Raw genomic sequence first — 16,040 nt, 5'->3', positions numbered from 1 at the left:
ACCACGGAAACTCGCTATCATAATGCTGGAGTGAGGAATCGCGGCAGCAGCAGAGAGCGAATTGACCTTCGTGCATCTCTCGCTTAAGCGTCAACGAAACGTCGAAAGCACAGCGCACACGCAGCTACCGGCATTAAGTGCACTGTGCAAACATAGATCGCTTTGAAGATGAGGCCCGCGCAGGCGCGCACTTTGGCCACGTCGCAGATCGATTTTACGATACAGCAGCAGTAGCCGCCGGAGAAGACTGTATCCCCCTTCCCTCGCCGTACCCCCGAGCCTCGTTGCGCGACAGGAGGGGGCGCGCTTCCGCCCGGCATTCCTCGCTCGCGCACGCGAGATTGAGCCGCGTTCGCCGGCTAATCCTCCTGCGCTTTCGCTCCTACATACATAATACGGCGCGAGGCAACAATTTTATCGCCTTTGCACTTTATACGGAACCTCACGCCGACGGCGACGGCAGAAATGCGCCTGGAGTGTCCATATAATTGCTACCGCAATAAAACGCGCTCACCTGTAGACAGCTGTTTGATACTCCGGTGCCTAGAAACGCCAACGGAATGCTTTCGTGAAAGCATTGTTGTCGACTATTTCAATTTTCACATTTCTTAACTAAAAGAGGCTGCATTGGTTTCACTACAATGACCTAGCATCCTCAGCCGTACTACCGAACGAATGTTTACGTAAGCAATGCTCAAGATTGGTCTTCACTCCGCTGAAGAAAGCGTCTTGTGGAGATGGGACAATGTTGAGAACTGCACGCTTAGTGCGGTGATCTAGTGTGTTCCGCGAAGAGCAACTGCGCCAAAGAACGCTGTCAGCGCTGTCGGCGAAGCAGCTGAATAAAACTTCGCTTTTGTTCCACGGAGCCACAAGCAGTCTGCAGCTGTAACTCACTCTCTCAAATCCACTTATGAGTGGCGGAACAAGCATTTCATCTTTCGACGCAGGTCCTGGCGCAGGCAAAAGAAAAACGATTTGGCGCAGCAGCAAGCACTTTTGCCGCAGGGTCCAACGCACGTGTGCTTACCATATACCATGCAAATTTCAACTGATATAATCGATATGTTGTGGAGACAGGTTTGCACGAGGCTAACCCTGCAAGCGCGGTCAGGAAAGGATGCGATGCTCCTCCACACCGCGAGGCAAAGGACGCTACGGCCGGGTTCGTCGATAAGGCGCAGAGAAAGCACCACAGAGAGATCGTCAACAAACGCGGGTTTGTTTACCCAGGATGCAACACAGTGCGGCACTCGCGGCTTGTGGGCAAAGGCTCTTCTCACCGCAAGACCGATCGAGTACACGCGCCTTCACTGAACATGACATCATCAATGCAATATACTAATGTCATGTGATGTCATACAGATTAGGGAGTTTTCGAATAGGAGCTGCAAATGTTTTGACGCCGCAAAAAAAAAAAAAAATGCGTCAGCGCCACTACGCATGCGCAAGACGCAAATAGAGCTCTGCGTTTGTGTCGGCGAGGCTATTTCATAGAAATAGCGCAGCGACCCAAGCTCGACGCAAAAAATTTCCGTCAACGAACATTGAGGCACCCCCATCGAAGTGCAGCCTCTCGCGGTGTGCCACATTCCACCTCATCGGCAAACACCATTCTTAACTGTGCACCACGTGCGATTCTGGTCGCAGCGGCTCCTTTGAAAAGCCTCGCTATCACCCATAACATCGAAAAAGCTTACCTTGAATCCTTAAATGTGGCATCCTCCTTCGGCAAACTCTGCGATACCACAGGGGCGTTTTCGATAAACACAAATAAAGCGCCAGCAAGACGGTGCAGTGGCACTACATTGTACATCCGTCAGAGAAAAATTCGCGAATGTTGAACCGAACGACTCCGACGGGCACGTAGAGTTCCTCACTATAGAGAGTTGCTCGCTATATAGTGATAAACTTTATAAGGACGGGGCTCTGCTTCCTATGATTGTGATGATAGCATGCTGTTGGTTTTGATTTCTGTTTTCTTAGCTGTGAAGCATCGACGGAAGGAGGGTTTAGCTCTTATACATGCTTCGTCGCAGGCTCAGCGCAATTTTCCACTAAAACGCCGTTTTGGCGCAGGCTTGGCGCAAAGGACCGCTCTCGGCGCAGGTTGGCGCAATTGGTGCAGCTGCTCCACCACTGCACTTATGCCTATACCGTCCCAGGTTCTCTTCTAGCAATCACGTTCCCGTTCATTTCGCTCCATTGGACATATTTGCTCGCGGCTCTGCCGCCCGCCGTTGTGTTTCGTTCAATACTTCACCGTCTGCCGAAGCCTCGCCGCATACTACCCGTGCCTGTTGGATCTAAAATTAAATGACTCCGGTTCTCTGCTTGAGCGCAGTCCAAGCGTCGCGGCATAACACAAACAAGCAGGTCAGCAACGACCCACGCTGTAGCGTGCAGAGAGATGCCGAGCGCGACGACTTCCCTGCCAGGCTCGTCAACCGCGCAGAAAACGAAATAAAATGAAGAAGTTGACGCAAGCTGGCTTCTCTTTCGGTATAGGCAGCGGGATGCCGCGGAGGAAGCGATGCCTCGGTCTTGGCGCGGGGCCCGCGTGACAGAAGGCATATACCGCAACGCCTACAGGTCGGGCGATAGCTGCCAAGGCCATCGGCACACACCGGGAGCCGGGAAGAGGGAGAGGGGAGAGAGAGGGAGCGGTTGCATATCCTTCAGGAATCCTCGTCAGGAGCGAGCGTCCCGGTAACATTTATCTGCACGGCGCAGCCAGCGTATAGCCGAGAGCTGGGCCGCGAAAGCGGTGCCAAGCAGAAGACACGAGGAACAGACGATAAACAACGGGACATTAAGACTTGCGCGATAAGCGACGCTGAACAAGGTCGCTGTATCTTTCTGCCCGAGTGCTTTCGCGCTGTTAGCGCCTATCACTCGTTCAAACTAAGAAGTATTTGTCGCGGTCCGCTTAATTGAAGGCTTTTCGGGAGCTACGTTCGATTAACTTGCGTTTCTCTCCAAAGCAATACTTCGATTCGCGCACGGCCGTCAGGTACAAGCCATGCTCCACTAGAAACCCCGTGGAGATGCATGTTTCTCTTCAGTTTCGTTGCCAAAGGAATCAGACCTTTATGTGGTAGCGTAGTTGGCAAGGCATTATTTTTTGTCCTGTCTCCGTTTTCAGGCTGCTGTCTGACGTGGTACGATAAGCGAACTCAAGCACAGATTACAATTTTCGATACCAACAGCAATCAGCCGTGCTGGAGTCAGGAGACCAGGCTAAGGTCTTATTCCGAAATCGTGCTTATTAAAGTATCGATCGGTTGAAATTATTTATGCGCACATTTTCACTTGAGAAACACGTTGCGCGGTTATTTGACAAGAAGGATGGAACCGTATATATTTACGAGGTTGGTATGCGGAAAGAAAGGCACATCTCGGTACAAGATGAAAAACCACGAACGTCGGAAGTATTCCTTATTGCATTTGTAAATGCAAGCTACAGCATATTTAGCTAATAAACTTAAACAGCGAGTTAGACAGCGAATGAAGTTTTGTACTGTGAGTGCAAATACCGTTCAAAACGTGCTACTGATAGGGGGCAATGAGAAACACGGAAAATTAGTGCAGAAACTATAGTGGGATTTGTAAGACAGTGCGTAAGCATTCCTTCCCGAGCATTCGTTCGAGATATATATATATAAAGAGAGATACAGGACCGGATGCACCAAAGAACCCTATGCGCCCTTATTTGCAGCAGCGTATTTGTCACTCTGGTAGGCGCCTGCCTACTCGCGAATCCAATTCCCCCCCTACCACGTCAACCGGGGCGGCGTATACTAGAGTATAAGGAAAAGAGAAAGATAAGCGATTGAGAAGGAAAGATAAGAGAGAGTAAATACAATATACATTTTATAATTACATATATAAATCAATTAAATAAGAATGCTTTCTTTTGCTGAATCAGCATGTTTGGCCAGTGTCAGTATTTGTAAATGGCACTAACGTGCCGATTTAGCTCATGCTAAACATTTTAATACATTCAGCAGGTTATTTCTGACCAGATTCAGTATAACCGGCCCGGGGTCAGTATACAGTCGACTTAGTCGAAGATACATAGAGGAGCAATCATGCTTGAAAAGCTTGCGGCCCTTCATACGACGTTTCTCACTACTTCAAGGCTCCCAGAGAGCTGGAAAAATGCCAACATCATACCAATCCACAAAAATGGAGACGTTAAAGAATCGAAAAATTGTAGACCCACTAGCTTACTTCCAGTATTGTATAAAATATTCACCAAGATAATTTCCAACAGAATAAGGTCAGCACTTGACTTCAGTCAACCAAGAGAACAGGCTGGTTTCAGGAAGGGATGCTCTACAATGGATCATATCCATGTCATTAATCAGGTTATTGAGAAATCCGCAGAGTACAATAAGTCTCTCTATATGGCTTCAATAGATTACGAAAATGCATTTGATTCAATAGAGATGCCAGCAATCATAGAGGCATCATGTAACAAAAAAGTACAGGAGGCTTACGTATATATCTTGGAAAATGTCTACAAGGATTCCACAGCTACCTTGATTCTCCACAAGAAAAGCCGAAAGATACCTGTAAAGAAAGGGGTCAGGCAAGGAGACACAATCTCTTCAATGCTATTCACTGCGTGCTTGGAAGAAGCATTCAAGCCATCAAACTGGAAAAACTTAGAAGTGAGGATCAACGGCGAATATCTTAGCAACCTTCGGTTTTCAGATGACATTTCCCTATTCAGCAACACTGGGGGCGAGTTACAACAAATTATTGAGGACCATAACTGAGAGAGTGTAAGAGTGGAGTTGAAGATTAATACGGCAGAATACAAAGATAATGATCAATAGCCGGGCAAGGGAACAAGAGCTCAGGATCGCCAGTCAGCCTGTAGAGTCTGTGAAGGATTGCGTTTACCTAGGTCAATCCCTCACAGAACACATTTAAGCTCTAGATAAAAAAAAATTTTTAACCAAGTTCAATCACATGCACGCTGCCAGTGCTTCAAAGATAGGACACACGCAGCGAACAAGTTTCGCAAAGCACATGGTGTCTTCCTTAGAATGTATAGAGCAGGCAACTGTCCAGGAATAATCCTTGGAAAAAGGTCACGATCCACCAGCGCTCTAAGTATGACGCACAGTTTTCACCTTCGCTGGAAATAAAATGAACACGTTAACCACACATGAAAGACGATCTCAGCTGGTATACCACGATGAGGGTTCAGCGCGTCCGGTTCTGTAGTACGCCGATTCTATAGATCGAACTCACTGAGACTTGCATACCAACTATTACTTAACCGAGTGACCTTCGTCCCCATGGTTCAGCAACACATTAAGACAACTAAACAGTGAAAAAGAAAAGATTATTTCGCAAAGCCAAAGATTCCGATACCGCTCCTGTTCGGGAAAAATATTACGCCAATGAAAAGGCGTTTGATTATTTGGCCGCAACAGGTAAACGAACATTTTACTCGGCAACACTTCCTAACATGGCGCATATGATAACGATAACGACAACAGCGGTGCTCCTGACCATAGAGTATCTGAAGTACTAAACTCTGTCTTCTCTTCCGTGTTCACTTCTGCACCTAACACTGACCTCCCAGACTGTCCTTACCTCAACCATCCAACCATGTCAGACATAACACTTGAGGCATACGGTATCACCAAGCTAATAGAATCCCTCAAATTAACATCCTCGGCCGGCATTTGATGGAATCAATTCCAAAATGCTTAAAAGCACTGCGCACATATCTAGCGTATTTTTGTGTCATATCTTTCAGCAATCATTATTATCTGGAGTGGTGCCGCAAGACTGGAAAATAAGTAAGATAATTCCAGTACAGAAAAAAAAGGATCATCGTCATTGTGCCACAATTACCGTCCAGTTTCCCTCACCAGTGTTTGTTCCAGACTAATGGAGCATATAATTTATTCTCATATTGTAAAGTATCTAACAACCGCTAATTTCTTCAATCCTAATCAACATGGTTTCCAGAAAGGCATGTCCTGCGAGACTCAACTAACCCTCTTCGGTAATGATATCAGCTCACATCTTGATCAAAACGTACCCATAGATGCCCTCTTCCTGGATTTCCAAAAGGCTTTCGACAAGGTTCCTCATGAACGGCTCTCCCTAAAACTATCGCGTCTTAATCTTAACCCTTGTGTTCTCCAATGAATACGCAACTTTCTGACTAACCGTCAACAATTAGTTTACGATAACCAATGCTCGTCAAATTTATCGCCCGTTATCTCCGGCGTGCCGCAAGGCACTGTCCTGGGGCCACTACTCTTACTATACATTAACGACTTAACGAAAGGTTGTTCTTCGGAAATTTGTTTATTTGCTGATGATTGCGTAATATATCATCCTATTACTAACGACCCTGATTCTCGTGCTCTTCAGTTCGACCTTAACGTCATTGAAACTTGGCGTAATAATTGGCTAATGTCTCTCAACGTCAAAAAAAAAAACGTTGTAACTTACTTATCACCGTCGCTGATCATTTATTTCAGCTAATTACGTTATCGCCGGTTCTGAAATATGTGCTGTGACTTCTTAAAGGTGCTTAGCTATTAACTTGTCCAGTAACCTCGGTTAACCCACATACATTTGCAGCGTTAGCAATGATGCCAATCGTGTAGTATGCTACATGCGCCGTGATCTACGTTTGTTCCCACTTCAGTAAAACTACTCGCACATTTAACACTTCTTTGACCCAAACTGGAATACGCATGATCAGTGTGGGACCCATACCGATCTAACGTGGCAACAGCAATGGAATCCATACAGAATCGTGCAGCAAGGTTCATTCACTCTGACTACTCTTACCACACTAGGGTCACTAAAGTCATCTCTGAACCTTCCAAGCCTCGAATACCGCCGCAAAACAGCAAGATTGTGTCTCTTTTTACAAATTTCATCACTCGCTGCTTCGCCAGACCAACATCACGTCTGCGCATCGCACTTCATCCTGTCATAGCCATTCAAAGGCTGTTTATCCCCTCCAGCTCGTACCACCGCTCATCTTAACTCGTTCTTCGCTCAAACGGCGAAAGACTAGAATCGTCTTACCAGCTGAAGCGGTGCACCACTCCAGTCATTCATCGTTCAAGGCATTCATTGAAAATGTGACGTAGATATGCCCACCCCTCATGTAAAACCCCAAATGGGGTATTTGAGGTATGAATAAATAAAAGGAAGTCGTTGGTGAAGGAAATATCTAGCCACAGTTGAAGTTGATGAAACTAAGTTTCCACTTCTTGCGCTAGTTAATAAAGTATAATTTAATAGAGAGTCCACTGCACGAAGAAGTTATCTCTCTGCTGCATCGCCTAACCATACGGCCGAAATTTTTAACGAAAGGTTGTTTCAAGATGTGCTTTGTGTCACGGCTGAAAAAATAATAATAATGTGCTTCGCCGCGCGCGTACGTCTTTCTTGCTATATGAGGTGCCTGGTCACTTCCACGATGTCAGTGTTTTTAAAAAGATAGATCTTCTGTATCTGATGCAGAAAGGTCTGATACACTCACAGTCAATCTTCGCAATTTTTGCAATCGTAAGACATTTCAGTCTATATACTTTTGTAACGCATAGAGCTTCGTTTCCGCTTTCCCGTCCAAAAAAATTTACTCAAGGATTTGGTTGAAAATGCGAAAAATTATTCTCCGCCGCCTTGTTTAGATAGGTAAGGCGGAAGTAAAGACGTCTCTTACCAAACGAGCGTGAGAAGAAGCCAACGCAAACACCCATCGGTTTGGCTCGGTGATGACACGTCCTGTCGTATAGTGTCGGTAACGTAACCTGCGCGCGTATATATAGTTAGCGGTTTTGGTTTCCGCCACCTTTCCGAGCTTAGTCATAGTCGGCACAAGACGACACACGAAATGGGAATTGAATGCCTCCCACAATTTTGACGCACCTTTGTTGACGTCACAGAGCTACGGAGTGACACGTGACGTTTCAGGCGCAGCAAAACGTCCGCAAAGAGCATGCATATCGGTAGCACCGTCCGCGAATAAATAAATTACTCCTAAATCTGCCGCAAGTGTAGCGCCGCAGGAGGGGGCATACAACAGCACACTAAACGTAGTGGCACGGAAGTGCAGTTACTGTCGACAATGAAATTATTTAAATTGTTCTTTTTTTTCGACTCGGCCATAGTTTATTTAAATCGTTATGAGCCCAACCGCACCGATGTCCGCGAATTATAGAAAGGGGACCCCTTTTGTTCGAGCTGAACATTTTAGCGTAGCCTACATAATGTATGCTTAATTGTCTCGGAGAGGCATGTTCGATGAAAGTAACCAGGTAACTCCAAGCTCAGGTTTGAAATTACCACCCCGAGGCAATTCCTTATACTATTACTTAATTACTGACGTGTAATGTAAATCACTTTAGTACTTTGGCTGCACTTTAATTAAACCATGTTTAACAAGTAATGTTCCACAGTCACATACAATATCTGAAACCACTGTCCCGACATAGGCCATAAATGTGTCCGTCCCCTGCGTGCTGTTAATAGTTCAGCACAATATTTAGAAACTGAGGGACGAATACGCAACAATAGATTTATAGTACCCTGTGCATCGGTGCTACCCTGAATTCCTCTTCGTGTTTAGAGACAAAATTTCCGTTTCATGACTCCGGGGAACGCAAGTCAACAGCCAGCTACGCATTCTTCCTGATTGATTGATTGATTGATTGATTGATTGATTGATTGATTGATTGATTGATTGATTGATTGATTGATTGATTGATTGATTGATTGATTGATTGATTGATTGATTGATTGATTGATTGATTGATTGATTGATTGATTGATTGATTGATTGATTGATTCTGTGTCTTCGCAATCCGAAGAAACAGATGCTGAGGGCCGTGGACTAAAAGCCACAAGACGGCTTGACGAGGACCACAGTCCCTTTAACTTGGAAGAGACGCATGGCAAACATAAACGCAGAGCTAAAATATTGCTTACCGTAGCAACATAGCAAAAAGAAAAGCGTAGCAACAAAACTTACAAAACTTACTATCTTAGATGTCAAGCATTCAAGTATATATTAACACAAAATATCAATGCAAGATAGATGCAACTCAAAGTAAATAAAAACATGCATACAGAAGAAAATAGAAATTTTAGTTTAAACGAAATGTAGCGGACAATCATAAAACGGAAATTCGATTGCTTGGTGGGTTCTGGTTACGAGCATACAAATACAACATACCTACGTTTATATATATATATATATATATATATATATATATATATATATATATATATATATATATATATATATATCCCATTTTTTTAATAAGGCGAGTAGCGCGTTGTTCTTGTTTTTCTTTCAAACAAGAAATGCTGGGCAAGGAGATGTTGGTCCTGGAAACAGCTGCCTCATATCATTTAATAAGCATGTTTTTTGTATAATTTTGGTTAAAGGAACTAAGTTTAATTGATGAAAAAGCGGTTCAGTGTGACTTTCGTGTGGGAAATTCGTGATGGCAGGAATTGCCTTTTTTGTATAGAGGTTACTGATACAGGGTAGCCAATCGGACATTTGTTCTGGTTAATCTCTCTCTCTCTCCTCTCTCTCTCTCTCACCGATACTACATATGAGCTAAATTTTTACTTGTTTCGTTGGATCCGCAGGTGAACGTCTCCGTGAACGGCAAGGACGTGCTGGGCAGCCCGTTCAAGGTGGCCGTCGCCTCTCACCTCGACGCCACCAAGATCAAGGTTGACGGCCTCGAACCAAGTACATAACTACGCTATCATATTCTTTGTTGGACAGTGTACCGCAGACGGCTATGGGTCTTAAGACGCGTTGGCTATACATACTCATTTCGTGCGCTGCGTCCACAACTGTAACACCAATAAAAAAATATCACGCCTCAGAATCATAAGCGTTATAAGGAAGCAAAGCAGTTCTATGGAGGTCGGGGAAGTGGAGAGATTTTCACGAAGGAAACGGTTGTCGTCCGCACGAGAACACAATGATGTAACAAAAGAACCCATACGGGTTCCTCGGAGAGAAATCGTCGAAATTGAATAAAAATTCACCGGAAAATCTTCTGGAAAGAAGAATTTCCGTGAAACCTAGCTTCGTGCTACAATCATGTAGATGGCTGTTATTCCTTTCATTAAACATTAAGGAAGGAAACCAGCGTTAAAGCATTTTTCGTGTATATTAAGGCACTTTCAAATCGAGCTGTGCTGAAAAATCGATTACCGTTACATTAGGCGATTTGGGAAAAAATTATGAAACTCACGAACTTGCAAGCATGGTTCATAGATACACCGTTCATTTAATTAATCAGCCACCAAGAAGGCGAACAAAATATGCAAATAAATTCTTGAGATTTTTTTATGTGTTCTGAAGCAACGAATTAATGTTTATCATGCATACTAGCCTAAGTATGACGTTTTTAGCAGCGGTAACTTCTTGATAGCAGTTGCCTCGCATAATACAGCCACCTATATTTGGAGTATTAGTGAGACTCGCAGATAATTGAGTTACACATATATTTCACTACCGCGTCCATGATGAAGGCGCCTCCTCTACGTGGTCGCCGAGCATTATTATGCGCAAATGTCGGTACAGTTCTTAAGTAAATAATCGCTGTGAAAATATTTCGGCACGCTCACGCCGGCAGTCTTCCTGTACTCGCTTTCCGGAGTGACGACAAACCTTCACGCGTCCATTGTTTACATGTCAAACTCAAACCGGTGCTCTAATTTTTTTAAGTGGGGAGGGTACAACGAGCACCTATACGGAAGGGTGCCTGCGTCGCTATTTTTCAGTCGCGCTTGGAAGCGAGTGCAACATACAGCCTCTAACAAATACGCTGCTGAAATAGCAGCTCTGTTCCTTAAATTACCCTCGCGTTTGTGGAGGAAAAACTACCTTTTCTTGTGCACTAGGCAGCAGGCGTCAACGTTCGTATTTGTCCCAAAACAGGCTATAGGCAGGAGAAACGAGAAGGCAAGTTGAAGCTCAATAATACAAACGCAAATTCGTAGCTGATGGCAACCTTAACTGAATGCGCGTTCCTATAGCTGAACGGTGTTGTAGCTGAACGCGAACGCTGTTCCAAGGATCGCGACGTCTCAAGCTCGCTAGGGTGCACAGCTTCAGCTGACGCGAGAAGTCGCTGCACTCGAAGACTGCCGTTACATCTGACGGGTTGTTCACGCCTCTTTTTTTCCATTTCCGACGCGGTGCAGCGGTGTTCCTGGAGGCCCCAGCCCAGGTGCTCATCGACGCGCGGGCCATCAGCCCGAACAGCGACGCTCGCGTGACCTGCACCCTGTCCACGCCATCGGGCAAGAAGATCCCCATCGCCGTCCAGCCAAAGGGAGACGGCACCTACCGGTCCGTCTACATACCGCACGAGGAAGGTACGCCGCTCAAGCGCGCTCTTCGTTGCAGCACAGCACTTCTACGCCCGAGTCCACCTGCCGCTATATGTGACACAAACTGTCATGACTGTGACAACGTAGAAACAATCTGATCTGGAGAAGTTGATTCATCTCTGGCGTAGTAACTTGCAAAAGCACAAAGTGCAAACATGACAGAACATAAGGGATACACATTGTTTGTGTCCTATATGTTCTACTGTTGGGCTGCTGAGCACGAGGTCGTGGGATGGAATCCCGGCCACGGCGGCCGCATTTCAATGGGGGCGAAATGCGAAAACACCCGTGTACTTAGATTTAGGTGCATGGTAAAGAACCCCAGGTCGTCGAAATTTCCGGAGTCCTCCACTACGGCGTGCCTCATAATCAGAATGTGGTTTTGGCACGTAAAACCCCAGAATTTAATTTAATTTTTTATATGTTCTACATGTTCGTTAGCGTTCATTTTTCGCGCCGTTGAGTGCCACCATGCCAACGTACCGCAGTTAATGCACATAGGCACTAGCGTGTTTGTGACAATGTTGACAGTTGCTGTTCCCTTACTCCCGTGCGCAGGTCCTCACGAAGTGGAGCTAACCTACGACGGCGTGCCCATTCCCGGATCGCCGTTCAAGACGATGGCCGTGAAGGGCTGCGACCCTTCGAGGGTGAAGGCCTACGGACCTGGACTCGAGAAGGGCATCCTTGACCAAGTGAGTAGGCAACAACCACACGAAACGAAAGATTTCAGTGTCCGCGACGAAGTAAAAATAATAAGCAAACAAAGGCAGATGCGATGGGATTTGCGCGTCAAGCTTCACCTTCAAGAATTTTGAGGATCCAAGAGCCTTCGGATTTCTTTTTTCGAGAGGGAAAGCGCACATGAGCAATGACAGACCTACAGATATAAATATGAAACAAAATATAGCTTGTAATTGTGCGTCTATATTATCTCTATGTCGTCAAGAAGCACATATAGTTCAGTTATTAGGGAGGACGTCAACCGATTCATGTGCAGCGGCTGTCCTGTTTTCAATAAGCGCAATTTCTCGGCCTTTCTTTTCCAGGAGAATGTATATATAGCCCAAATAGAGCCCAATCGTAATTGAGCCAGAAGCTGGTATAAACCCGCGTGGCGATCCTGCGGTCATCGGACCCTGACCATCTTTCTGTAGGTAGAGTTCTCGACAGTCGCCAGAGCTTCTACAGCGTCGAAGCAGTTCAGTGCCTGCGAACGAAGCAGCACCACAAAATCTCACAGTTGCGATGGGCCGTGTTTTCTCAGCCCAGGTCGGTACAAACACGGCCCATGTCTCGCCCAAAAATGCCAACCTTTTTCTTTGTCAGACTCATCTGCCATCTGGTTAGGACGGTTTACTGTTGCTCAGATAGGACAGAGGAAGAGTTTAGCTTTTACCACTTATGTCCTTACCAGATAAAAAAATTTTTGTAGACGGCGAATAAACGATTTAATGCAACCCGCACACGCTCGCAGCCAAACCGTTTCACGGTAGAGACCCGTGGCGCGGGCCCCGGTGGTCTGGGGCTGGCGATCGAGGGACCGACGGAAGCCAAGATGACCTGCAAGGACAACCGCGACGGCACCTGCACTGTCGAGTACATCCCCACCGAGCAGGGCGACTACGACATCGCCGTGCGCTTCGCCGGAAAGGACATACCCGGTGAGCTAACGGCGTACGCAGTTCACGAGGTACCACAAGATAGAAGCTCGAGACCGAGATCTTTTGAATATGTCACAAGCTATCCGCATTCGGCCTTATACGGCAGAACGTTCCGTAGCACTCTGCACATCTTAGCGTCCCAGCATCGTCCAAAGCACATAGGCGAAATTTAAGGGCGTTTCACTCTGCATTTTCTAGACACTCTTACGAACTATCAGATACAGTCCTGATCATAGTCAAGGTGTCAGCAATACCTTCGTTAATATTTTCGAATAATTAAATTTCTCGCCAGTGAGTCGCTAGAATTGAAGCTGTAGTACTCAGGCAGAGCGCTATAGTGCGCCATAACGCTATATATGAAGCACAGCCTTAATCGCAGTCACGTAATGTTCTTCATGATCAAAATTTGCGAACGTAAGACCCGCACCTATTCACAACGATCAAATTGCAATACCGCGGAACCACATCAACAATTTGACACCACTTCCGCTTTGAAAAGTCGTGCTGCTATCACTGACGCCTTCGATCGCTCAATCTCGCAGAGTACCTCGTTTGGCGCTGAATTAGGGTCCCGGTCATGGAAAACGGGCGATATTTCTTTTAACTCTCCGAGATACGAAAACTCTACTAGAACTTCTTTCTGCATAGATACCAATAAAACGAGCAGTAACCTTGAAGATCCCAAAATGGTAGCTCCGATATGTCCCCGGATTCTAACTGTAACACTCTGTTTCCTGTGCAGGAAGCCCATTCAAAGTGCCCGTCGATGCCCCTGTAGACCCTACCAAGGTTGTGGCATACGGCCCAGGCCTGGAACCGCGAAACTGCCGTGCCAACGTACCACAGAAGTTCACTGTGGACGCGCGGAAAGTTGGAAAGGCACCCATGGCTGTCGAGGTCTCATCGGAGAAAGGTAAGTGTTCATACGACAAACGTCAATGCAGGGCATGTGCTAGGAAGAGTAAAATGGCTTATGGGCTGTACTCTGACCAAAGTACTTGACCTAGGTTTATATCAGTATGATTTACTGCTCCGTGCACTAAATATACAAAAAAATGGGCCTGCCGACGCCATTTCGCGGCGCCCTGTCAAATGTGACAATCCCAACCATATCAAGCAATATATAAGGCATAGTTAGGCAAGATGTAATTTACCTGATTAGGGTAAGGCTTGCATGCTTGTAGAAGCCGTCACCCTCTATCTTCATCTCTCTCGAAACCAAACGAGAAAGTTCAAATCAGGAAAGCAAGTTCGGAAGATTGTGCCAAAGGCATCTGACGTACCTCTCCGATAAGACTTCGATGATTACCTTGTGTTTGTAACTCTTTGACAATATCGGGCCCTTGCGCCAATAATATCCTCAAATCAACATCATTAAAACTTCGTCATCTTCAACCTCAAGCTTCAAGGCCGGTACGACGTTTGTCAACAACTTATTCCTCAATATTGTGCACATGCGCGTTCACACATGTAAGAGCCGCTTCAACGGTGATGCCTCATCAGATCTGACAGTTCGGTTACATTTTGCTTGCCGTGTAAAGTTGACCAGCAGCGAACAACAACGCTCCTAATGAGTGTTCTGAAGCTGTCAAAAAAATAGAATAGTTGCGATGCAGGCTATGTCACACCCGGATCATCTGCCACGCGCTCTTTGGTGCAGGTCCGGTTCCCCAGAAGCCTACTGTGAAGGACAACAAGGATGGCACGTACGACGTGAACTACATGCCACCGCCTGAGAAGAGCGAATGCAATGTCCGCATTACGTACGACAACAAGGACATCCCCAACAGCCCGCACAAGATGAAGGTGAGGCCGACCTGCGAGCCACAGAACGTCAAGCTCGTGGGACTGGACGGGAAGCCCGTGCCCGCCAGCGTTCCCCAAGAGTTCACCATCGACGCTCGTGAAGCGGGAGTTGCCCAAGCCGAAGTAACCGTCAAGGTGCGTGGCGTTTCGGTCTGTTCGCCGCGAAGCCTGCGACTGCATTACTCTATTGCCAGCAGGGTGAAAAACGTAACGAAGTTGGGGTGTCTTTTCGCGTGTCATTCTAACCCAACGTGTTTTCTCGACGGCGCACATACGATGAATAGGCTCTACGATTAGATGTCCGCTTATTGTATTTAAATAGTGAAGAGAAACAACCGATTAGACGAGCAACCTCGCCCTTTACATCAATAACTAGCCAATCAATCAAGCAACCAACAATAAAGCAAGACAAACTAAGTGAAGGCACTGTATTATCTCGACCAGCTACCGGCATGGTGACAAGCATTGAACGGTAAGTCAATGTCAATTGCACTTAATTCGCTCTAACAGCAGCTTAATACGTCATGAATCATGTAGCCCTAAGAACATAATCTAAAGGCCAAATGAGTGCGTACTGAACTTCACATTTCTGTATACGGTCGACTGCCGTTAAATGGACCCTGTCGGGACCACAAGGTGTGGTCAAATTATCCGAGAAATCAAGTTAACAAACGGCACCAAATCAAATAATTCAAAATCGTTTGTTGCTTGAGTAGTCGCTCGTGATCGACAGACTGCTTCCAATGCAGTATTACAATACATGCACACATCGCTGTCGGTCAATGGCCGAAAGACCTCAACACTGCCATCGATGCTGACAAAAATCTTCAGAACATCGCCCAGAGCACAGCGCAAGTCGTCATTTTCACTGCAGGACAGCTTTCGCCCGTTATCGTCGACGCCTAGGGAAGCACTAGCGGCGTCAGTAGAATTTCTTGTGTCATTAAACTTTTTAGAAAACTGTTAGCATGAAAAGGCGTCGGCAAGGCCAGTGGGGGTCGAATTAGCCGAAGAATCATGCTTTTTGTATTCTAACTACACAAGTTTTCCTTCCATAACGATGCATGATTTCTCGTCGAGACAGTGCAGTGCATTCGAACTAAGCGGAAAGCCGAATTAACCGAAGTCGACTTCGCGGGAGCCTACTGTGCT

At 46.0% G+C, this 16,040-nt stretch overlaps 2 protein-coding genes across 3 annotated transcripts in view; one reads left to right on the top strand and one right to left on the bottom strand.

The window, feature by feature from the left end:
- Nucleotides 1–16,040, top strand: part of cher (filamin A protein cher) — a 129,482-nt gene that overhangs the window by 75,877 nt on the left and 37,565 nt on the right. For both annotated transcript variants that reach the window (XM_050170412.3, XM_050170414.3), the window contains exons 13-18: nucleotides 9,655–9,760; nucleotides 11,230–11,403; nucleotides 11,977–12,113; nucleotides 12,896–13,082; nucleotides 13,825–13,995; nucleotides 14,743–15,023. In XM_050170412.3, coding sequence (XP_050026369.1) covers nucleotides 9,655–9,760; nucleotides 11,230–11,403; nucleotides 11,977–12,113; nucleotides 12,896–13,082; nucleotides 13,825–13,995; nucleotides 14,743–15,023 — 1,056 coding nt within the window. The remainder of the gene's footprint in view (nucleotides 1–9,654; nucleotides 9,761–11,229; nucleotides 11,404–11,976; nucleotides 12,114–12,895; nucleotides 13,083–13,824; nucleotides 13,996–14,742; nucleotides 15,024–16,040) is intronic.
- LOC126521752 (uncharacterized) overlaps nucleotides 1–16,040 on the bottom strand; it is a 136,668-nt gene that overhangs the window by 99,244 nt on the left and 21,384 nt on the right. The gene's annotated exons all lie outside the window — the stretch shown is intronic.

Source organism: Dermacentor andersoni, chromosome 6 (assembly GCF_023375885.2).
Source record: "Dermacentor andersoni chromosome 6, qqDerAnde1_hic_scaffold, whole genome shotgun sequence".
In the NCBI taxonomy this organism is placed as follows: Eukaryota; Metazoa; Arthropoda; class Arachnida; order Ixodida; family Ixodidae; genus Dermacentor; species Dermacentor andersoni.
Note: the sequence above shows the minus strand (reverse complement) of the source record. Positions and strands in the feature narration are given on the sequence as shown.